Below are 25,226 nucleotides of genomic sequence, written 5' to 3'. Positions count from 1 at the left end.
TTCATCAGAATGGTCTAGGCCCGAAACGTCAGCCTCTCTGCTCCTATAATGCTGCTTGGCCTGCTGTGTTCATCCAGCCCTGCACCTTGTTGTCTCGGATTCTCCAGCATCTGCAGTTCCTACTGTCTCCAAGAAAATGTTCAGCTGTGATGCAATTCAGAGAAATCTTGCAGTACATCTTGTGACATGACCGTTTGTTTTTGTTCGCTCAAAGGATGTTGACATGATCAGCTAAGCTAGCATTTATTTCTTATCCTTAGTTTCTTTGGAGAAGCTGATGTTGAGCTGCCTTCTTGTCCTTGGGGTGTAGGGACACACAAAGTGCTATTAAGAAAGTAGTTTCAGGATTTTGACCTAATAGCAGTGAAGAAATGGAGATATATTTTCAAGTCAGAATGATGTGTGGTTTGGAGGGGAACATGCAAATGGTGGTGTTCTAAATATTTGCAGCCCTTGTCCTTCTAGGTACTAGAGACTACAGGTTTGGATGATGGTGTGGAAGGAGTCTTGGTAAACTACTGCTGTGCATCTTAAGATGGGAGGCACTGCTACCATTGAGCGTCAGCAGTGAAGGGAGTCCATGCTGAAGGTGATGGGTGAGAGGTTAACAGTCTTGGATGGTATCAAACCTTTTGAGTGTTGTTGGAGCTGCACTTATTCAGGTAAATGGAGACTATTCAATCACATTCCTTGTTTGAACCTTGCAGATGGTAGACAGGCTTTGGGGAGTCTGGAGATGAGTTGGTTGTTGCAGAATTCCTAGCCTCTGACCTGATCTTGTAACAGCAGTATTTATATGACTGGTCCAGTTCAGATTCTGGTCAATTATGACCCCTATGATGTTGATAGTGGGGTATTCATTAATGGTAACGCCATTGAGTATCAAGGGACGATGGTTAGATTCTCTCAAGTTGAAGATGGTTATTGCAGGGCACTATGTGGGATGAATGTCACTTGCCACTTCTCAGCCCAAGCCTGGATGTTGTCCCGATTGTGCTGTATATATCTGAAGTCCAATAGTTAGTGCTGAACAGTGTGCAATCATTGAAGAACATCCCTACTTCTGACCTTATGATGGAGGGACAGTCATTGATGATGCAGCTGAAGCTAGTTGGGTCTAGGACACTCCCCTGAGGAACTCCTGCAGTGATGTTCTCGGGCTGAGATGATTGACTTCCAACAACCACAATCATCTTCTTTTGTGCCAGATATCACTCTGACCAAAGGAGAGATTTTCCCTGATTCCCATTGACATTTTGCTAGGGTTCCTTGATGACACGCTCTAATAAATGCTGCCTTGATGTCAAGTGCAGTCACTATCTCACCTCTCCTCTGAAGTTCAGCTTCATTGTCCATGTTTGGCCAAAGCTGTAATGGGATCAGGTGCTGAGTGGCCCTGCCATAACCCAAACTGAGCATTAGTGAACAGGTTATTGTACTGCTTTGTAACAGTCCATCACTTTGATCATGATTGAGAGTAGACTACTGACAAGAATTTCCACTTCATCACAGCAAAGTTGTGTGGTTTCTGCCATTGAGATCGATAATTTTCTTCAATACAATGGTTAATGTCAATAAATCGATCTTGCTAATCTGGTCTTTGTCTCTTGGATAGTTTGTAGTCATAGGTAGGGGAAGGCTGCTTTAACTGCAGCAGAGATTGCTCATCTTATTAAAAAAAAGGTTCTGAGGCGTAAAATCAGTCTTGCTTCTTGTCAATGAAATCTGATAAATGAACTTTATCGAAATAGCATGTCACGCAATCATGTATGATCAGGGTCAGCTGCATAGTAGTGCGACATCTCTGTAAGTTTTAAGCTCTTAACTTTCATGATGCTTGCTGTGTGTGTTGCGTTTGTTTTGCTTTGTGTTTTTTCAAAGATTTGTTTTCATTGCTGTGCTATATTTAGCTGGTGGCAGCTAGATCAAAGGGTTCACTTGGTTGCCAAAGATATTGAGCAAGCAGAATGTACAGCGGATGTGTGTTTTACAACCTAAAACAGGCTCTGGAATACTGCACTGAATGCAATAGCAAAGTTTGTACTTTAAAACCATTTTGTGATTGCAGCATATGAGAATTGAATAAGCCTGCCAGGGAAATGTCCAGATGAATGTGGACTTGAAAATCAGTCTGTATGGTTGGCAGAGATTGGAATCAAGGGTCCAAAGCAGTTGTCTTTGCTGTACAGCAAACTGGTACAAATGAAAGTCACAAACCCTCGTTCTTTGCTGCATCAGTGTATCAAACAACATTATTTTGGTAATGTTCAAATGCTTGATGAATGTTAATCCTTCGGCAAGCCTGTATAAAATAAAAGAATCACCCTGTTTTAATTAGTGTTTGCTATTTTCTTGCAGATCCCCTGCCTGCCTGATCAAAATGGAGTATAATCTGGGATTCTGGAAATCCACCAGTAATGGTTTCAGTCCACAGGATTTTTTCCATGATATTTCTACATCTGTTTCCCCCACCTTTGCTCATCACTTTGCATATCGTCGGGAATCTGAGGATGGGAAGTTGGCAGACGCTTACAAAGCAGGGGGCACTATTCGGGTTTACTTACCAAACAAGCAGCGTACCGTGGTAAATTTATGTTCCATTACTTAGAAGCCAAATAATGGGCAAAGTTTTTGTTCTTTTGGAAATTTTGATTTCCTGTAAAGCCATAATTGATTTTAACGAACCATTCTACTACTCGGCAGCGCAGGAATTGCACTGATATTCATTAAAGTAATTAGTATCTGCAAGGTGATGTGATCTCTCAGTGCTAGCTAAATGAAAGCAGTATAGTGTTACACAAATGCTTCTCTTTATCATCATAGAATCCCTACAGTGTAGAAACAGGCCCTTCGGCCCAACAAGTCCACACCGCCCCTCAGAGCATCCCACCCAGACCCATCCCCCATAACCCACCTAATCAACACATCCCTGAACACCATGGGTAATTTAGCATGGCCAATCCACCTAGACTGCACATCTTTGGACTGTGGGAGGAAACCAGAACACCTGGAAGAAACCCACGCAGACACAGGGAGAATATGCAAACTCCACACAGACAGTCACCCTGAGTTCCTGGCATTGTGAGACAGTAGTGCTAACCACTGAGCCACCATGCTGCCCTAAGAAATCTGGGCTCATCCGGGATTTGAACCTGGGACCTCTCACGTGCCAGCGCCATACAAGACCCTAAGCGAGAATCATACCCCTAGACCAATGAGCCATCTAAAACATTTGTGGTAGTGGTGGGATCTGAACCCATGCCATCGAAATGGCTGGAGCCTAAATCCAGCACCTTAGACCACTCAGCCACAGTACTTGTCATATAAAATTAAAATATAATTGTGTAGTTCAAGCTGCTGAGTACTGGCTCTTGGCCAGAATGGATAGCATGAAGGCTGAACATAGGATTAGTAAACAGGAATTCCGTTTCATGGATTTGCTTCTTCTTTAAAAATAAGATAAAAGGAAAAATGGTAGAACCTAGAATCCAATTGTAACTCGGATTATTTAAACCGTGAGTGACTTTGAAGGCAGCCCTGAGGAAACGCTACATCACCAAGATATTCTTCAGCTCTGTACTCAACAGTATTGCATAGGATGACTAACACCTTTAAAAGAGAAAATTAATAAGAATTCAGCGATCTATTTTTAATGATGCTTATAAGAGAAGTTGATACAGTGTTGGATTTCCTTTTATGTAAGTAGACATAGCCAAGGTCAGCTATTCAGCACTGACCTTACGGCATTGTCTTTTCATTTGCCTGTAGCCGTATAGGTTTGTGGCAGCAGAAGTACTCTCCAGAACACCCTTAGCTGTACTTTCTATTAAAACTGCACAGCAAAGGTCAAATTAATCTAAATCTCATTTTAATTTTTAAATGCTGTTCCAGCTCGCTGTTGGAGTAACTTCCCTCCAGAAAGTCTGAAGTAATACTAGAAACAGATGGCTTGATCAGCTTTCCCTGTACTTCCTGAAATGCTGTATAGGCCTATTATAATGGACTTGTGGAATATAGGCATAGGATCTGTAGTAGAACCTAACTTCATACTGGACTTTATTCAATCAATATTGACAGGAAATTAAACTTTCAAGTTATCTTGTGTGGTTTGCTTACAGAATAATTGTAACTGTTTATTCTATCTTTTTGATCAGTGTTTTCTTCCACAGTTATTAGCTTAATTTGTGTTGACACCCTATTGAACATTTCGGGCACACCTGTATTACATGCAGAAGAGTGAAACCTAATTCTAACTTGTTGCAAGTGGGTGTACCTTGAAGGGGTTAAAATCTCAATTTTTATAACTGACACCTCAGTCATTAAAAAGCTGTGAAAATCAGCAAGTCTCTAATCTAAGTAATAATATAGTTAACATTGGTAAACACAAATAAAGAGAAGTTAAAAAATCAGAAGGCAAAGAGGAACTAAGAAAATAAGTTTCATGGAATGTAAAACCAAACAATAAACCACTTTACAAGACTATCAGTAAAAATGAAACTTTACGATAGGAATTTGATGTACGGGAAAATGCCATGAATATTGTTAGAGAAATGGCAGAAATTTTAAATAGAATAGGTTGACATGACATTGACTGATGAGATGGCAATGAGATAAATGCATTTGAAATAAGGAGGGAATGTATTAAATAAATTAGTTAAACTCAAAGAGGATACAGACCCTATTCCAGATGGATTACAGCCAGATATTTAATTGGAAAAGCTGTCTACGTGCTTGCCCACCCTGAATTTATTCATAAAGCAGATAGGAAGGCAGTATAGTCCACATCTGACACCGTCCTGTCTATTTAAATGCACATTGCCATTTTTTAAAGGGCTCATAAGTTGTGAAAATCAAAACTAATATTTCTTCTTGTGAGGAAGAGAGTAATTAGAAGCCATCAGTACAAGATAATCACTAAGAAATCCAATAGGGAATTCGGAATAACTTATTTACCCAAAGAGTGCTGAGAATGTGAAATTTGGTATTGCAGGGAATGATTTAAGTGAACTGTATAGGTGTGCTTAAGGGGAATTTAGACAAGAGTTTCAAGGAGAAGGGAATGGAGGGCTTTGAGGATTGATTTAAATGTAAGAAGGTATAAGAAGGCTCAAGTGGAACCTAAGCACCAACATGGACAGGTTGAGTCAAATGGTCTGTTTCAGTGTTGAATGTCATGTGGAATCTTATGTATGTAAACATTGTGTTGATACAGATTTGAGTTCCTAATAAGGAATCATTATGCTGACTGGAATTGGCTGCAGTAAATATTCTGTGACATTGAAGCCGTAAGTGGACAATGGTAACAGGGCTGTCTGATTGCATCTAGTCACTATGGCAACAATTGTGGAAGAGTATTTAATGGCAGAAAAAAATAGCAATTAGTCTTTGTTTGCGTGTCCTGATTGCTTGGTGTTGCTCTGTATGAGAATTAAGGCAAGTATGTTCATGTTGCTTTGTTGTTCAGAAAATTCCATTTAGACTTGGCAACTGGAGAGTTATATGGATCCTTATTAGTGAATAAAATAATAATTTCTGATTTCCAGTAGGTAATTTATGAGAGCTTATATTTAATCCTTTTGCAAACTTTAATTGCTACCAACCACTGTATTCTAGCATCAGTACAATAACTCGGTTTTGTGAACCACACCCAGATCTCCACCTATTTTAGTGACTAAGACTTTTTACGCAAACTGTGTATAATATGCTGACTTATTATCCATTTAATATATTGGGTTTCTCCTGAATGCTGAGCAACACTTGCGAGGGTGTCAAGCATTTTGAATTTATCAGCCTTGCAATGTAGGGAGATGTTGAAATAACTGAATCAAAGTTATCACAAACTCTATTCTTGATTCTGAAAGGCGAGGATGAACAGAAAACGCTAAATTACAAAATTCTCTGAGATGCCAAGTAGAGGTAAAACAGCTAGAGCGTTTGGGAGTTACAAGTTTTTTTTTCCTTTATTCGTTAATGGGATGAGGGCATCACTGACCAGGCATCATTTATTGCCCATCCCTAATTGCCCAGACGGCAGTTCAGAATCAGCCACATGGCTTGCATCTGGAGTCACATATAGGCCAGACCTAGTAAGGCTGGCAGTTTCCTTTCCTAAAGGACGTTAGTGAACCAGATGGGTTTTTCCCCAACAATCAGCAATGGATTCATGGTCATCATTAGATTCGTAATTCCAGATATTCATCGAATTCAAATTTCACCATCTGCTGTGGCGGGATTCACACCTGGGTCCCCAGAATGTCACCTGGTCTCTGGATTAGCAGTCCTGCAATAATACCACCAGGCCATCACCTCCCCTGGTAAGGAGTAAACACAGTGGGAGAAATTTAATCAAGGCGATGGGAGTCTCACTGATTGGCTGGAGGGCAGGTGAAAGCTTTGCACCATATCCGTGGGGAAAGCCTACAGTATTAAGTGCCAGTCAGGCTACAGGTGAGAGAGGAGGGTATGTGGAAGGGTTGCTGCCAGCGGGAGGGCAGGTCCTTTGTTGCTTGTAGTATATATAATCTGAAGGAAAATGTGGGTGGTCTGATAAGCAAGTTTGCTGATTATACGAAGATTGGCAGAGTTGCTGATCGTGCCAATGATTGTGAAAGTATACAGCAGGATATAGATAGATTGGCGACTTGGGCACAGAAATGGCAGATGGAATTTAATCTAGACAAATGCGAGGTGATGCATTTTAGAGGATCAAATTTCGGTGTGAATTGCATTGTAAATGGCAGAACCGTTAGGAACACTAACATTCAGGTGGATCTGGGCGTGCAGGTCCACAGTTCCCTGAAAGTGGCAACATAGGTAGCCAAGGTGATTAAGAAGGTATATTGCATGTTTGCCTTCATCGCCTGGGGTGTGGAGTAGAAGAGTTGGCAAAACATGTTGCAGCTATATAAAACCCTTGTTAGGCCGCATTTGGAGTATTGTGTGCAGTCTTGGTCACCACACTACCAGAAGGATGTGGAAGCTTTGGAGACAGTACAAAGGTTCACCAGGACATTGCCTGGTCTCCAGGGTATTGACTTTGAGGAAAGATTAAAAAGACTAGGATTGTTTTCACTGGAAAGACGGCAGCTGAGAGGAGACCTGATAGAGGTCTACAAGATTATGAGAGGCATAGATAGGGTGGATGGTCAGAGGCTTTTTCCCAGGGTTGAAGTTTCAATTACAAGGGGGCACAGGTTCAAGGTTAGAGGGGGAAAGTTTAAGGGAGATGTGTGAGGGAAGTTTTTCACGCAGAGAGTGGTAGCAGCCTGGAATGCCCTACCAGAAGAGGTGGTGGAAGCAGACACATCAAAGACATTTAAGGGGCAACTAGATGGGTACATGAATAGGCAGGAAATAGGGGGATACGGATCAAAAATAGCAGGTTTGTTTTTAGTTTAATTAGGGCATGATGGTTGCTCAGGCTTAGAGGGCCGAAGGGCCTGTTCCTGTGCTGTACATTTTCATTTGTTCATTTGTATCAAAAGTGGTATCTGGTGGGCCCCAGCTCCCTGAAACCAGGTCCTTTGAAAGCTACTGTGTGCCTCCCACATCCACCACCCCACATCCCCAAGTCCAATTTTCAGGCTTTCTGTGTGGTGACTTCCTGAGATGCCACTTGGTGAATACCCATGGCAATGGGCTGAGGCCTTTAAATGAGGATTAATTACCCACTGAACAGTCTCAATTGGCATCATGATGGAAAGTTGTCCATGAGTCTTTGCACCCCAGATGTAATCAGAGCAGAGAGTCCCCACCCAGTACCTTACTTCCTTGCTTTACAGAAAGGGACCCCACCCATTAGATTCCTCGCATCTCACCCTTTGTTCAAGGACGAACAGCGCAGCAGATTGTATAATCAAGACTTACATTATTTAAAAATGGTTAAATGTAAGTTGACACTTGAACACAGTTCTGTGCCTTACTGACCTGTTGCCTTTCATTTATGTGGCATTGCAGGTGAGCGTGCGACCAGGCATGACTGTGCAAGACAGTCTGAAAAAGGCTCTAAAAGTCCGAGGTCTTCAGCCAGATTGCTGTGCAGTCTTCAGGCTGCCACAAGGATGGTAATAATTTTCTGTTCACTTACCATGAGAAATAGCTGACTGGTTTAGTAGATTCTTTAATAGTGGAGTCAAGTGTACATTAGGCGCTGAATAAATTATTGATTAGCATATTAAAAATGTCATACTCAGTTCCAATTCATTCTCCAATAATGAAACAATTTTGAACTGTTCTTGCTTTCAACCTGAGGAATGTAATATGACTCACTATAGGAAGACAAAGAAGTTCCACACTTTATAGAAACAAGTCTTAATATCATATAATTCTTTAAAAATATGTTAAGAAAGGGGTTTCTCAATTACCATTGCTTATAAGGGTGACCAACTCTTGTGAGATGGAATAAACTTGGTGATGAAGGAAGTGTGCGTGTGCGTGAGCGTGTGTAGGGGGAGGTGAGCTGCTAAACCGAACTCTCACAGGTGCCCAATGGCTGCAGTACACGTGCTTACAGAAAATAAACAGAGCCAAAGGCAAGAGGAGACTCCCAGGCCCAGTCTCCCACAGATTGCTCTAGAAATAAGGGTGAAAGACAATCAAAATAAGGGACAATCTCTTAAAATGTGGGACAGGTTGTCACAGTTTTGCTTATTTTGTAATGCTGCAGTTTCAAGCATGAGTTTATTTGACTTTGGTAATATGTCTGTGAAAATATGGGCCTCTATTTTAGACTTTTTGGCAGGAGGCCCAAACCATTTTGCTGATCAGGCCTCATTTAAATGTATTTGGCAACCTGCCTGTATGAACACTCATGGTTCCTCGTTACTTTGAGAAATGGGAAAATCTGGTGGGCTTCCAACATTGTACTAAAGGAGAAGGCTAGGTCAGATTGTGGTGCAGTCTGAAATGACATAGTGAATTATTGATTGGGGTGGCAGATGGGTGGTAACGGTTGTCAGTGAGGAGCAGTTTTGCTCATTCTGAAACTTGGAAATGTTGTATAGGATGCATTATCTTCATTCCTAAGTTGTTTGCCTTTTACGGGGCACCAGTTCTGTCAGTTTTCCACTCCATATAATGTGTCCTGGACCAATGTCTGTTACCCAGTTTCGTGGTCCCACTAGGCTTCTACCTAGCTGTCCAAGTTGAGGAATGTTTGAAAATCATAGTGGAGAAATGTCAAATTGGAAATACTTAATACTGAATTCTTGTGAATTTGATCTCGACCTGCCTGTTCCCAGTGAAAAATGGGGTGTTAGGAGGATTACAATTTAAACCAGCGTCATTCAATATGCCCACCACATAATTGAGGAATCAGACACTGACATTGTGGGAAGTTTCAGTGATTTGTATGACAATAGGTGTCACTTGCTAGATTGCTATCTGTCATCTCTCCCTGTTAGATAAAGATGTGGAGGTACCAGTGTGGGACTGGGGTGGACAAAGTCAGAAGTTCACACGACACCAGGTTATAGTCTTTAATCGTGAGCCTAACCTTCCCTCTGTGGACCCCTTCTCCTGCCTCCAACACACCCCTTCCTCCTGGACACCACCCCAAGACCTCTTACCCTCCCTCGACCTCTTCATCTCCAAGTGCCATCGAGAAATCAATCACCTCAATCTCTCCACCCCTCTCACTCACTCCAACCTCTCCCCCACAGAACGTGCAGCCCTCTGCTCCAACCCTAACCTCACTGTACTTCTGATTCCCTGGTCCTCAACACCTCATCTTCACCATGGACATCCAGTCCCTATAAACTTGCATTCCCCATGCAGATGGCCTAAAGGCCCTCTGCTTCTTCCTCTCCCACAGGCCAGACCAATCCACCTCCACTGACACCCTTATCCGCTTAACTGAACTCGTCCTCACCCTTAACAACTTCTCCTTCAACTCTTCCCACTTACTACAGACTAAGGGGGTGGCCATGGGTACCCGCATGGGCCCAAGCTATGCCTGCCTCTTTGTAGGCTATGTGGAACAATCCCTCTTCTGCAGCTACACTGGCACTATCCCCCACCACTTCCTCCGTTATATCAATGACTGTATTGGCGCCGCCTCATGCTCCCACGAGGAGCTCGAACAGTTCATCCACTTTACTAACACCTTCCACCCCAACCGTAAGTTCACCTGGACCATCTCCGATACCTCTTTCCCCTTCCTGGACCTCTCTGTTTCCATCTCTGGCAACCACCTGGAAACTGCTATCTATTTCAAGCCTACCAACTCCCACAGCTACCTAGAATACACCTCTTCTCACCCACCTTCCTGCAAGAATGCCATCCCCTATTCCCAATTCCTTCGCCTCTGCCGCATCTGCTCCCGAGATGAGGCATTCCACTCCTGGACAACCCAGATGTCCTCGTTTTTCAAGGACCGCAACTTCCCCTCCACAGTGGTCAAAAACGCCCTCAATCGCATCGCTCGCATTTCCCGCAACTCATCCCTCACATCCCCTCCCCGCAATAACAAAAAAAAGAATCCCCCTCGTCCTCACGTACCACCCCACCAACCTCCAGATTCAACGCATCATCCTCCTCCACTTCCGCCAGCTGCAATCTGACCCCACTACCAAGGACATTTTTCCCTCCCCACCCTCATCTGCCTTCCGGAGGGACCACTCTCTCTGTGACTCCCTTGTCCACTCCACACTCGCCACTCGCCCCACCACACCCGGCACTTTTCCCTGCAACCGCAGGAGGTGCTACACCTGCCCCTACACCTCACCCCCATCTCAGGCCCCAAGAAAACCTTCTACATTAAACAAATGTTCACCTGCACATCTGCTAATGTAGTATATTGTATCCGCTGTTCCCAATGTGGCCTCCTCTACATCGGGGAAACCAAGCGGAGGCTTGGAGACCGCTTTGTGGAACACCTACGCTCAGTTTGTAACAAACGACTGCACCTCCCAGTCGCGAACCACTTCAACTCCCCCTCCCACTCCTTGGACAACATGTCCAACTTGGGCCTCCTCCAGTGCCACAACGATGCCACCTGAAGGCTGCAGGAACAGCATCTCATATTTCGCCTGGGAACCCTGCAGCCCAGTGTTGATTTCACAAGCTTCAAAAGCTCCCCACCCCCTACCTCATCCCAAAACCAGCCCAGCTCATCACCGCCTCTTGACCTGTCTGTCTTTTCTCCCATCTATCCACTACTCCCACCTCACTGACCAACCCCCACAACCACCTCCTACCAACCAGCCTCATCCCCGCCTCCTTGACCTGTCCGTATTCCCATGACTGACCAACCCCCACCCTAACTCCCCACCTACACTCACCTTTACTGGCTCCATCCCTGCCTCCTTGACTTGTCCGTCTCCTCTCCACCTATCTGCACCTTTATCCGCCTTCCCCCTCTCTCTCTATTTATTTCAGAGTCCCCTTCCCCTCCCCCATTTCTGAAGAAGGGTCCAGACCCAAAACGTCAGCCTTCCTGCTCCTCTGATGCTGCCTGGCCTGCTGTGTTCATCCAGCTCTACATCTTGTTATCTCAGATTCTCCAGCATTGGCAGTTCCTACTATCTCTGACCAGGTTATAGTCCAACAGGTTTATTTAAAATCAGAAGCTTTCAAAGCACTGCTCCTTCAACAGGTGAAGTAAAGAAAAGCACATGCACATAGAATTTATAGGCAGAGAGATCAATGGGCAGAAACATCAAAATATCATACAAATGGTGTGAGTGGAGTGTCGACAGGCTGAATAATAAGTCTCTGCAGGTGATCAAAAGTGTCAGATGGTGTGAGTATAGTGTCAACAGCTGATTAGCAAGTGAAAAGATGACTATGATCCGATTAATTGAAACAGAGAGATAATAACAAAAAATTAAAAATCAGGTGTTACTGGAGACAAACCAAATGGCTGGAATAACATGATAGGTATAAAAGTCACATGACAAACGTCTAACCAAAGTAACAAGTAAGCCCGAACTGTGCAAACTAAATAAGGTAGAGAGATCATAACAAGTTATCAAGGTGATGGTGACAAAACAGGACAGTAAGGAAGATTTTGCAAATACAGAACAGTGTGGTGGGCTAACATATAGCACGACATGAACCCAAGATCATGGTTGAGACCGTCTTCATGGGTAGGAACTTGGCTATCAGTTTCTGCTCGGCGATTCTATGTTGTTGTGTATCTCAAAGACCGCCTTGGAGGATACTCACCCCAAGATCAGAGGCTGACTGTCCTTTACCACTGAAGTGTTCCCTGGCTGGGAGGGAACATTCCTGTCTGGTGATTTTTGCACAGTGTCCAGTCATCTGTTGTCATAGGGTTTGCATGGTCTCACCAATATAGCATACCTCAGGGCACGCTTGTCTGCAGTGTATGAGGTACACAACATAGGCTGAGTCATATGAGTATCTGCCGTGTACGTGGTGGGTGGTGTTCCCAAGTGTGATGGTAGTATCCACGTCAATGATCTGACATGTCTTGCAGAGGTTGCCATGACAGGGTTGTGTGGTGTTGTGGTCAATGTTGTCCTGAAGGCTGGGTAGTTTGCTACAAACAATGGTCTGTTTAGCGTTTGGCAGTTGTTTGAAGGCGAGAAGTGGGGGCGTAGGGATGATCTTGGCAAGATTTTCGACGTCATCGATGACATATTGAAGGCTGCAAAGAACATGGCATTTTTTCTCTGCTCCGATCGGTAGATTACCCTTCATTGTCTAGTACTTCCCTGGACCGGAGAAACTATGTCATGTTCTTTGCCGCCTTCAACATGTCATCGATGACGAGGAACATCTTGCCAAGTTCATCCCTATGTCCCCTCTTCTCGCCTTTTTCTTGGTGAATCTAACAGACCACAAAATATTTTTGTTTTCAGAGGGCTCCTCTTGATGGTTATGTTTTAGTTTTCAGGGGCTACCCTTTTGTATTCATTCTCACTACCTAACTAGGTGATGCAGTCACATAGTAACATTGCATTCTATGTTTGTATTAGCACTTAAGGTATTTTGGGTTTGCAACAATGTTGAATTAGAAGGATTCAGTAATATCCTCAATAATTATCAGCCTCATTAAACTTAAAGCCACAACACACAGGAAAGTATAAATTTCCTAGACACCACAGCATTTAAATTGGTATAAGACTACAAGCATAAATTAGCAACTAAAATATTTTTCAATGTAATGCACACAGACAAACAACCATTACCATAAACACATTTTCCAAAAACTAGTGAGCTCATAGCTAATGGACTTCCATTGCATATATAACGTAGAACATAGAACAGTACAGCACAATACTGACCCTTCGGCCCATGATGTTGTGCCAAACTTTTACCCTATTCCTAAGGTCTATCTAACCTCCACCCTATCATCCATATGCCTATCTAATAGCTGCTTAAATGCCCCTAATGAGGCCGACTCCACCACCCTCTCCGGCAATGCATTCCACGCCATGACCACTCTCTGAGTAAAGAACCTACCTCTTACGTCTCCCCTACATCTACCTCCACTCACTTTAAAACTATGCCCCCTCGTAATAGCTACCTCCACCCTAGGAAAAAGTCTCTGGCTGTCGACTCTATATCTATACCTCTGATCATTTTGTACACCTCTATCAAGTCCATATACAAGTCAATATGTACAAATCTGGAATATTTTAACCAGGCATTTTAAAAATTATTTTTACTGTATCTTGCAACTTAATCTCTGATTTATATTTAACAATTGACTCAACTCCAGTATAGCTCTTGAACACATGGTGGTATTTATGCTGATGATAGGGTTTGGGGAAGGGAATGCATCCAACAGATGGAGACAGAGTTCACAGACACAGAAAATAAAAGAAGAAGCAAACAAAGGCATTGCTGATGATAAGCCAGGAGAGAGGAAAATCATAGAAGATCGTAGAATCCCTACAGTGTGGAATCAGGTCCTTTGGCCCAACAAGTCCACACCGACCCTCAGAGCACCCCACCCATAACCATCCCCCAATAACCCACCTAATCTACACATCCCTGAACACTACAAGCAATTTGGCATGGCCAATCCACCTACCCTACACATCTTTGGACTGTGGGAGGAAACCCATGCAGACATGGGGAAAATGTACAAACTCCACACAGACAGTTGTCTGAGGGTGGAATCAAACCCAGGTCCCTGGCACTGTGAGTCAGCAGTGCTAACCACTGAGCCACCATGCCACCCCTGACAAAAATGTTGAGTGGGTGTTAATGAAAAGTGTGAGTAGTTGAAAATGGGTTGGCTCTGATGGGAGCAACCCATACATTTGAGAACCTTGGGGTTTCAGGATGGGTAACAAACTGGCTTTTCATTAGCAATCACTTTGTTTTCTTCTCCCTTTTCTGGGCAATGTCTCCATGTATTCAAATCACTCTGCCCCCAGCCTCCTGTCATCAGCTTGGACACTATGATTTCCCAGCTGCTTTCAGTTCCAACGAAGAGTCACTGGATTCAAAATATAACTCTGTCTTTCTCTCTATAGATGCTGCCACACCTGCTGAGTTTCTTCAGCACTTACTGTTTTATTGTTGTTGATTTTGACAACTGTCTGCCCTTTCTATTCTGAGTGTGTGCTCAGGGTGCTGTCAGTATAGTGACGCATTACCCCCTTCTCCACATGCACCCCCCTCCCCACCCAAGTCCATAAATCCCAGTGGGCCACATAATATCCAGCTTCCTTGTCTCCCGCACCCACCACCCAATAACCCCAGCCTTCCTTTCTCCCCCTTCTTGCCCTTTACAAAACCTTCCTCAACTCCAGCTTAATTCCCCAGATCCATTGGGCAGATAGTTGCCTCAGCAAAACAAAAGGTGCCTCTCTACTCCCTCTCTCAGTACTAGCAAAGCGCTTGTCACTGGGCCTAGCTCCCCATTCCAGCCTTGGCAAAACAGCGGCTGGCTCCTAGCCTGAGCCTCTGGCCACTTGCTCCTGGATCCTGGCCCCTCGCTTCCTGTGTACAGCCCCTGGACCTCAGCATTCCACTCCTGGACTCCAGCCTCCTGCTTTCAGCACTCAGCTTCCAGCCCTCAGTCTCCTGCTGCCCCAGTATTAGTAAGTTTAGTAAACAAGAGAGAAGATGCCTGTGACTTGGGGGAGAGTTCTTTATTTCAGGCTTTCATTCCATTCTATTTAGATGGTGACTTTTCTCTCACTTGTCACCACCATGAATTAATTTTCCAGGATGATATGGGGAATTCAGGAGCAGATTCATTCACACCTCCCTGTGTCTTTTGAGCATTGGAATCTAGTGACACAGGAAATGTCAACTGAAGAGCTTAGTTTTGTTTAGCTGGTCGTTGGCAGCTTTTTTTCAAAATGGATGAGGTTTGATGGCATTGATTGGCTGCCAGTGAATGTGACATTTTGACCAGCTGAGGTAGTACAACAATGTCCCAAGTCTGCTCCGCCTTCATCATATTAGTTCTGTTGATAATAATGACTGAACGTAATGGAGTACTTTTTTTTATTAAAGGAGAGTTTACAGACTGTGAGCCAAAGTTCTGTGGTAAAATTATGAAGGGAATAAATAAGATAGAAGCAGGGAGGTTGTTTCCATTGACGGGTGAAACTAAAACTAGCGGGTATAGCCTCAAAATAATGGGGAGCAGATTTAGGAATGAGTTGAGGAGGAACTTTTTCACCCAAAGAGTTGTGAATCCGTGGAATTCCCTATCCAGTGAGGCAGTTGAGGCTACTTCATTGAATGTTTTTAAGGCAAAGACAGATTTTTGAACAGTAATATAATTAAGGGTTATGGTGAGCGGGTGGGTAAATGGAGCTGAGTGCACAGAAAGATCAGTCATGATCTTATTAAATGGCGGAGCAGGCTCAATGGACCAGATGGCCTACTCCTGCTCCTTTTCTTATGTTTTTATGTTCTTATGAATTGTGCAGACATTGTGCCAGAAGTGACAGTGCCAGAGAGCACAAGGAAAGCAAGAGTCAGAGCACAGAAGCCAGCAAGTAGCTATTTGTCAATACATTCCCCATCACCTGCATGCTCCAACCCCTAGAGTCTCCTATCATATCAATTCTTCAAAAACATCAGCAGTTCACTTTTGAAGAATTTTGTTTATTTCAAAATAAATTGGAACACACTGTCAGGAAACTGGGAATTCTTCAATTAACAGATTTTTGAGAGTGTTTACAGCAGGCTGGCTCACTGAGACAGTTGGTTTCCAAAGTGCTTTTAAAGCTATCCTTCTGGCTTTTGTAATGAATGTATTGATCTTGATTGCTGATCATTTAAAACCTCAAAGCTATTCTCAGCACATCATCTCTGGTTCTTTTCCTAATTACCTCACCGGTTCTGGACACTTCCACCAGTTGGAATAATTTTCCTTTCCCCACAGAATCCCTACAGTGTGGAAACAGGCCCTTCAGCTCAACAAGTCCACACCAATACTCAGAGCATCCCACCCAGACACATCCGCCTACAACCCACCTAATCTATACATCCCTGAACACTACAGGCAATTTAGTATAGCCAATCCACCTAGCCTGCACATCTTTGGACTGTGGGAGGAAGCCAGAGCACCCAGAGGAAACCCACGCAGACACGGGGAGAATGTGCAAACTCCACACAGACAGTTGCCCAAGGGTGGAATTGAACCGGCATCCCTGATGCTGTGAGGCAACGGTGCTAACCACTGAGCCACCGTGCTGCCCTTTGTCTGTAACAATTCTTTTCATAGAATTTTTTTTTCATAGAATCCCTACAGCGTGGAAACAGGCCCCTCAGCCCAACAAGTCCACACTGGCCCTCAGAGCATCCCACCCAAACCCATCCCCCTATAACCCACCTAATCTATACATCATAACCCACCTAATCTATACAATTTATAGAGTCATAAATCACAGAAATGGACCCTTTGGTTTAATCAGTCCATGCTGACCATAATCCCAAACTGAACTAGTTCCATCTGCCTGCTGCTGGCCCTTATGCCTCCAAAACTTTCTTATTCATGCATTTATCCAAATGTCTTTTAAACATTGTAACTGTGTCCGCATCCACCACTTCCTCTGGAAGTTCATTCTACACACAAACCACTCTCTGTGTGAAAAGGTTTCCCTCGTGTCCTTTTTAATTTCCCCTCACCTTAAAAATATGTCCCCCAGTCTTGAATTTCCCCACCATAGGGAAAAGACATGTGCCAGTCATCTTACTTATATCCCTCACAATTTTATGAACCTTTATAAGGTCACCCTCGACCTCATACACTCGGGTTATGCCTTATGGTCTCAGCCTACCCAGCCTCTCCATATATTTTGTCTGCACTCTTGATTTTAAACACCTCAAACAAATCTCCTCTCAACCTAGTCTTGTCTTGGCCTCAGTCAACATTACAAACACAGATCATCATTATCTTATTGTTTGTGAGAGTTTGCTATGTGTGATTGGCTGCTCGATTCTATACATCCCAACAGGGACTATACTTTCAAAAGTATTTAATTGGCCATAAAGTGCTTGGGAGGATGGAAAGGTGCTATATATGTTCAATCCTTCCTACCTCCCTCTTTCCTGCCTTCATACCCTTCCAAAAGTGGCCCAGAATATGATGTGACGTTCCAGTTGAGGCTAAACCATTGTTTATAAAGGCTCATTTTTACCTCCTTGATTTTGTACTCTGTTTCTTATTTAATCAATGCAGAATCCTCTATGCCTTTTATACCACCTTATTGAATTGCTCTTCAGTAAATTGTGCATGTGTATTCCTAGTTCTCTTTGGTCCTGCATACAGTTTAGAATGTATTCTTTATTTTATATTTTCTTTGCACCTTCTTATCAAAATGCACTACTTTGCTCATTGGATTTCATCTGCCATGTGCCAGCCTGTTCCCCCAGCATGTCTATGTCCTCTTGAAGTTATACATCTAACAGTTCATGCTAGTTCCAAGTTTTGTGCCACCTGCAAATTTTGAAACTGTGCCATATACACCCAAGTCTAAGCCATTAATGAATATTAAGAAAAGCAGTGGTCCTAGTGCTTCACTCTATGGTATCCTGATGTATACACTCCTCCAGATGGGGGGAAAAAAAACACACTGACTCATCATTACTGTCTGTTTCCAGGCACTCAGTAAACTTGATAACCACGCTACCACTTGCCCTTTTGTTCTGTGGGTTTGATCTTTGCTGGCAAGCCTTCCTGTAGAACATTGGACATCATGGCAGTCTATCCTTTTACCAATCTGTAGCAGTAAGCAGATGCCAGGTTTAACTTGGTAGAACCAAGTAGAACCTGCTTCTCAGGAAGTATCAGAAGTGAAGCCAATTAACTTAGCTGGGCTAGTCCTTGTTGATTTAAAAATTCTATACCTTAAGTGGAATAACCCTACTGATATTGAATTTATTGTTCCAAGGACCAATTATTTCTATTAGAATTGTTCTGCATTGTTCTTTACATGTGGAAACACAGTCAAGGTCACTTCCTGTGACCCTGTGTTACATTACAAGAGTAAGAGAATGGGCACAATACCAAACACCTTTTAGAGTTTACATGCGTTACATTGACCTCACCAACCCCCTCTGTTCCTGCATTACAAAAGTCAATCAAGTTAGTTTAAAAGTGAAATAATAACAGAAAATGAAGGAAAAACTCAGTAGGTCAGGCAGCATCTATGGAGAGAAAAGCAGTTAACATGTTAACTCAATGACCATCCATGAGTTAAAACATGATTCTCCATCAACAACTCTATTCTTACTTTCCTCAGTTAGTCCATATTTGTCCAAGTGACTGTTTGTCTATATTGTCCAAGATTATACTTTTTCAAAGCATCCCCACTGCCAAGGTTAAACTGACTGGCTTGTATTTGCAGTTATCTAGTCTTCTGCCAACACCATTTTATGTAAGGTGGATTGGAAGATCATAGCAGGAATCTTTCTCATGTTTGCTCTTTAGCAACCCTGGATATAACCCTTCTACACTTGATTAATTGATTTTTAAGTACAGCTTTCCTTTCAAATACCCTTTCTTTCTCAACTTTTAGCACATTCAGCTAGCCATCCATTTAATCTCATTCACTATGACTCTGGCAGATCCTCTTTCCGGTAAAAGACAGGTATAAAATGTAACATTTGGTACCTTGGCCATATCTCCTGCCTCCATGCATAGATCCCTTTTTGGTCCCTCATTGGTCCTACCCTTATTCTTATTGCCTCTTACTATTCATATTCTGATAGAAGGCTTGTAGTTTCCCTTTCATGTGAGTTGCAGTTATCTTTTTGTACTCTCACTTTGCCTCTCTAATTCCCTTATCACATCTCCTTCCAAATTTCCTATATTCAGCTTGGTTGTCATTTGTATCATACTCACCCTTTTATCAACTTCATTTTACTCTCTGTTTCTTTTGTTTAGTCATTCATGAATCTCTGGATTTGTTTGCCCCTATGTCCTGTGAGAGATGAAGCTAGGAGCAGACCATTTCCATTTCAAATTCACAGAGATGGTTTTGTTTTTGGTCCAATTTGATGGACAAGTAGATCATTTTCTGAATGAGATGTTAGTCTTTCATATTAATTATAAACCTGTTGTGAGCAGTGACATGTTATCCATTTGACAATATTCATCTTTATGTAATTAGTTTACACTCGTTGTTCATAGCTCATTGGAGGATATATGATTTTAAAATGAATGAGCAACTGCATTTGACATACTGTATTGCATAAACAAAGCTGCAGAGCATAGGATCTAAAACAGGGTTGTTCAACCTTTCTGTCAGTGAGCAGAGTTTGGAAAGATAAGGTTTTCCACAACAGTAAACATGAATTTCAGAAAAAAAAAATCCAAAGCAATAAATTGATCATTTTAATGGGTAATTTATTAAGATTAATGTTAAAATATATCAAGCATCGGAGACACAAAATGAAGCCTTTCTTTAGCCTTCCTAGTTGAGGGATGCAGAGCAAAAGGGAAGGCCAAGTGGTATTATCGCTAGACTATTATCCAGAAACTCAGCTAATGTTCTGGGAACCCAGATTTGAATCCAACCACAGCAGATGGTTAAATTTAAATTCAATAAAGAATTCTACTGATGACCATGAAACCATCGTTGATTGTCAGAAAAACCAATCTGGCTCACTAATGTTCTTCAGGAAAAGAAATCTGCCATCCTCACCTGGTCTGGCCTACATGTGACTCCAAACCCACAGCAACGTGGTTGACTTTTATCTGTCCTCTGAAATGGCCTGGCATGCCACTCAGTTGTGTCAATTTCTATGAAATCTCAACAAAGAAATGAAACCGGACTGATCACCTAGCATCGACCTAGGAACTGGAAAAGACAACAGGAGAAACAGCCCTCTTGACCCTGCAAAGTGGTCCTTTCTAATAACTGGGGGCTAGTGCCAAAATTGGGAGAGCTGTCTCACCAACTAGTCAAGTAACAGCCTGATGTAGTCACACTCACTGAATCATACCTTACAGACAATGTCCCAGGCACCACCATCACCATCTCTGGATGTGTTCTGTCCCATTGGTAGGACAGACCAGCAGAAGTGGCGGCACAGTGGTATACTGTCAGGAGGGAGTTGCCACAGGAGTCCTCAACTTTGACTCTGAACCTCATGAAGTCTCAACAGCATCAGGTTAAGCATTGGCAAGGAAACCTCCTGATGGTTTCCATGTACTGTTCTCCCCCAGCTGATGAATTGGTACTCCTCCATGTTGAACAACACTTGGAGAAAGCACTGAGGGTTGTAGTGGCACAGGATGAACTGGGTGGGGCATTTCAATGTCCATCACTAAGTGTGGCTTGGTAGCAGCACTGCTGATTGAGCTGGTCAAGTCCTAAAGGACATAGCTGCTAGACTGGGTCTGCGGCAGGTGCTGAAGGAACCAACAGAAGGAAAAATATACTTGACCTCATCCTTACCAATCTTCCCACTGCTGATGCATCTGTCCATGACAGGATCCGTAAGAGTGGCCATCGCACAGTCCTTATGGAGACAAAGTCCCACCTTCACGTTGAGAATACCTTACATTGTGTTGTGTGGCACTATTCCCACGCTAAATGGACAGATTTGGGAACAGATCTTGCAATTCAAGACTGGCATCCATGAGGTGCTGTGGGCCATCAACAGCAGCAGAATTGTACTTCAACACAATCTGTAACCTCATGGCCTGGCATAATTCTCACTCAAGCATTACCATCAAGCCAGGGGATCAACCCTGGTTCAATGAAAAGTGCAGGACGGCATGCTAGGAGCAGCACCAGGCATGTCTGAAGATGAGATATCAACCTGGTGAAGCCACCAAACGGGACTGTTTGCACAGCAAACAGCATAAGCTGCAAGTGATACATAGACCTAAGCGATCCCACAACAGCTCAGATCTAAGCCCTGCAGTTCTGCCATATTTTGTAATGAATAGTGGTGGACAATTAAACACGTCATTGGAGGAGGAGACTCCACAGATATTCCCATCCTCAATGATGGAAAAGCCCAACATATCAGTGCAAAATTAAGGCTGAAGCATTTGCAGCAAGCTTCAGCCTGAAGTGCCGAGTGGATGATCCGTCTCAGCCTAGACCAGTAGCCCCCAACATGACATATACCAGTCGTCAGCCAATTCAGTTCACTGCACGTGATATCAAGAAATGGTTGGGGACACTGGATACTGCAAAGGCTGACAACACTCCAACAATAGTACTGAAAACTTGTGCTCCAGAACTGCCTCTCACCTAGTCAAGCTCTTTCAGTACAGTTACAACGATGGCATATACCCAACAATGTGGAAAATTACCCAGGTATGTCCTGGACACAAAAAGCAGGACAATACCAATCTGGACAATTATTGCCCCATCAGTCTACTCTGGATCATCAGTAAAATGATGGAAAGTGTCATTAACAGTGCTGTCAAGCAGCACCTGGTCAGCCATTACCTGCTCAGTGACACCCAGTTTGGGTTCCACCAGGGCCACTCAGCTCCTGATCTCATTACAGCCTTGGTTCACACTTGGACAAAACAGTTGAATTCCAGAGGTGAGGTAAGAGTGACAGCCCTTGACATCAAGCCGCCATTTTACTGGTCGTGGCATCAAGGTGTCCTAGCAAAACTGGAATCAATAGGTATCAAGTGGCAAACTCTCACTGGTTGGAGTCATACCTGACACAAAGGAAGATGATTGTAGTTGTTAGAGGTCAGTCATCTCAGCTCCAGGGCATCCCTGCAGGAGTTCCTCAGGGTAGTGTTCTAGGCCCAACCATCTTCAGCTGCTTCATCAATGACCTCCCCTCCATCATAAGGTCAGAAGTTTGGATTTTCACGGATAGTTGCACAATGTTCGGCACCATTCATGACTCCTCAGATTCTGAAGCAGTCCAAGTTCAAATGCAACAAGATCTGGACAATATCCAGGCTTGGGCTAACAAGTGGCAAGTGACATTCGCACCACACAGTGCCAGGCTATGACCATCACCAATAAGAGACAATCTAACCACCGTCCCTTGACATTCAATGGAGTTACCATCACTGAATTCCTCACTATCAACATCATTGACCAGAAACTCAACTGGACTCACCACATTAACACAGTGGCTACATGAGCAGGCCAGAAACTAGGAATACTGCGACGAGTAACTCACCTCCTGACTCCTTAAAGCCTGTCTGCCATCTACAAGGCACAAGTCAGGAGTGTGATGAAATACTCCCCACTTGCCTGGATGAGTGCAGCCCCAAAAACACTCAAGAAGCTTGACACCATCCAGGACAAAGCAGCCTACTTGATTGGCACTACATCCACAAGCATTCACTCCCTCCACCACCAACGCCATGTTCAACACTATTCATGATCCCTCAGATACCCAAGCAGTCAGTGTTCAAATGCAACAAGTTCTGGACAATATCCAGGCTTGATCGACAGGTAGCAAGTAACATTTTCACCACGCAAATGCCAGGCAATGACCATCTCCAATAAGAGACAATCTAACCCCTGCCCTTTGAAATTCAATGGTGTTACCATCACTGAATCCCCTAGTATCAACATCCTGGGAGTTACCATTGATCAGAAACTCAACTGGGCTCGCCACATAAATACAGTGGCTACAAGAGCAGGTCAGAGGCTAGAATACCGCGACGTTTAACTCCACTCCTGACTCTCCAAAGCCTGTCTGCCATCTACAAGGCACAAGTCAAGAGTGTGATGGAATACTCCCCACTTGCCTGGATGGGTGCATCTCCAAAGACACTTGAGAAACTTGACACCATCCAGAACAAAGCAGCCTGCTTGATTGGCACCACATCTACAAGCACTCCCTCCACCACCAATGCTCAGTAGCAGCAGTGTATTATCTACAAAATGCACTGCAGAAATTCACCAAAGATCCTGAGACAGCACCTTCCAAACCCATGACCGCTTCCATCTAGAAGGACAAGGGCAGCAGATATATGGGAACACCAGCACCTGCAGGTTCTCCTCCAAGCCACTCACCATCCTGACATGGAAATGTATTGCCGTTCCTTTGCTGTCGGTGGTCAAATTCCTGGAATTCCCTCCCTAAGGGCATTGTGGGTCAACCTACAGCATGTGCACTGCAGCGGTTCAAAAAGGCAGCTCACCAACACTTCTCAACAGCAGTTAGGGACAGGCATTAAAATGCTGGGCAGCCAGCAATGTCCTCCCATCAGTGAATTCAAAAAAAAGTCTGGCAGCATCTGTGGAGAGAAAGCAGTGTTAACATTTCAGGTTCAGTGATCCTTCTTCAGAACTGCTTGTTAAGAACTAATAAAGGAGAGTCACTCGACCTGAAAATTAACTCTGCTTTCTCTCCACAGATGCTGCCAGATCTGCTGAGTTTTTCGAGCAATTTTTGATTTGTGTTTCTGATTTCCAGCATCTGCAGTTCTTGGGTTTTTTTTTGCTTATCTGTATAGTACTTTGATAAAAAGCTCAGCAGGCTGCATGGGAGTCCACGGTGGACGCGTATGATCTATACAATTGCCAATGTAAATATTTTAAAACGTTCTGTTGTAAACATTTTGTACTTGTGTTTATGGTTTTAGAATAGACATTTTTTTGTTTAGTTCAACCAGTAAGTAATAGAAAATCTGGAGCGCTTTCAACCTTCTAGCATGAAAATAGAAATAGCTTCAGAATGCTTGATGTTTTAAAAGATTCAAATTTTCCACAGTGACCTTCTGCTCCATGGTATCTTTCTCTGAGTAGTTCTTTTTAATATTGTATATGGGTGGTGTAATTTGTTGGAATACTAATGCACACACAGTGCAAAGGTGACTTGTGAGTTTGAAGGTTTGATACATCATGATATGGAGATGTCAAGCATTTCCAAACATCAGGACTGAAATAAATGATGGAAAATCATCAATCAATACAGCATCTTGTGGAAGGTTTCCAAGTAGCATTTTTGAAGGCTTAGGAATAACTTAGCTATGCTCATGCTTGCTGCTCCTGAAGGAGTGTGATTAGGGGAAAAGCATCTTTGAGAATGGAGAGAATATCCCTATTTGTAAAAAAAAAACCTGCATATTTATCATATATTAACCTCCCTTACTCTGTCTGTAGCTCAAAGTATCGTATAGATTGGACCACTGATGCTACCTCGCTGATTGGTGAAGAACTGGTGGTTGAGGTCTTGGACCACCTCCCTTTAACTACCCACAACTTTGTAAGTACTTCAACTTACTTTTGAGTTCAATTTGCACAGTCTTCAGTCGCATTGCCAATTTAATTCGTTTTCATTGTTATCTTGTTCAAAGGTCCGCAAAACCTTTCTGAAGTTGGCCTTCTGTGATATCTGTCAGAAATTTCTTCTGAATGGTTTTCGGTGTCAGACCTGTGGCTACAAGTTTCATGAGCACTGTAGCACCAAAGTCCCTACCATGTGTATCGACTGGAGTAATGTGAGGTATTTGTGAGAACTTTTGAAATGTGAAGTAGTTTTTCAGATTGAACCTGTCTTGTGAGGTAGACAACTGTGAAGATATAACCTTTTTTTATGTACTATTAGTTTGTGCCTTGTACATAAGCTCTTTGGAGCTGGTAATACCTGAGAATATTGAATCAAAACAATTGGCTATTTGTATAACCTGCTGTTTCAATGATAAGGCATTCAACTTATGCCATGATCTCAGGACCTGAGTCCTGGCTTTGAATGACATTATGGAATGGATTTTAGGCTCTGTCACTTGTGGGTTTGAAACAGGGTTACGTCAAATCCAGCCCATGGTCTTCCCACTGTCTACCTAGTTGCCTTTGACCTGCCAGAAATTTTACTGGAGGTGATGAGATGATGTAAAA

General features: G+C 43.2%; 1 protein-coding gene across 4 annotated transcripts in view; it reads left to right on the top strand.

Annotated features, from left to right (window-relative positions):
- Nucleotides 1-25,226, top strand: part of raf1b (Raf-1 proto-oncogene, serine/threonine kinase b) — an 88,338-nt gene that overhangs the window by 24,953 nt on the left and 38,159 nt on the right. For 2 of the 4 annotated variants that reach the window (XM_048606360.1, XM_020510866.2), the window contains 4 exons: nt 2,359-2,584; nt 7,957-8,063; nt 24,492-24,594; nt 24,686-24,834. In XM_048606360.1, the coding sequence (XP_048462317.1) occupies nt 2,381-2,584; nt 7,957-8,063; nt 24,492-24,594; nt 24,686-24,834 (563 nt within the window). In that variant the 5' untranslated portion in view covers nt 2,359-2,380. Of the gene's footprint in view, nt 1-465; nt 663-2,132; nt 2,261-2,358; nt 2,585-7,956; nt 8,064-24,491; nt 24,595-24,685; nt 24,835-25,226 lie in introns of those variants that run through there. The other 2 variants (XM_048606359.1, XM_020510880.2) reach the window with 2 other exon arrangements.

Source organism: Rhincodon typus, chromosome 16 (assembly GCF_021869965.1).
Source record: "Rhincodon typus isolate 14 chromosome 16, sRhiTyp1.1, whole genome shotgun sequence".
NCBI classification, from domain to species: domain Eukaryota; kingdom Metazoa; phylum Chordata; class Chondrichthyes; order Orectolobiformes; family Rhincodontidae; genus Rhincodon; species Rhincodon typus.
The sequence above is the reverse complement of the archived record's forward strand: the minus strand, read 5'-3'. Positions and strand labels throughout refer to the sequence as shown.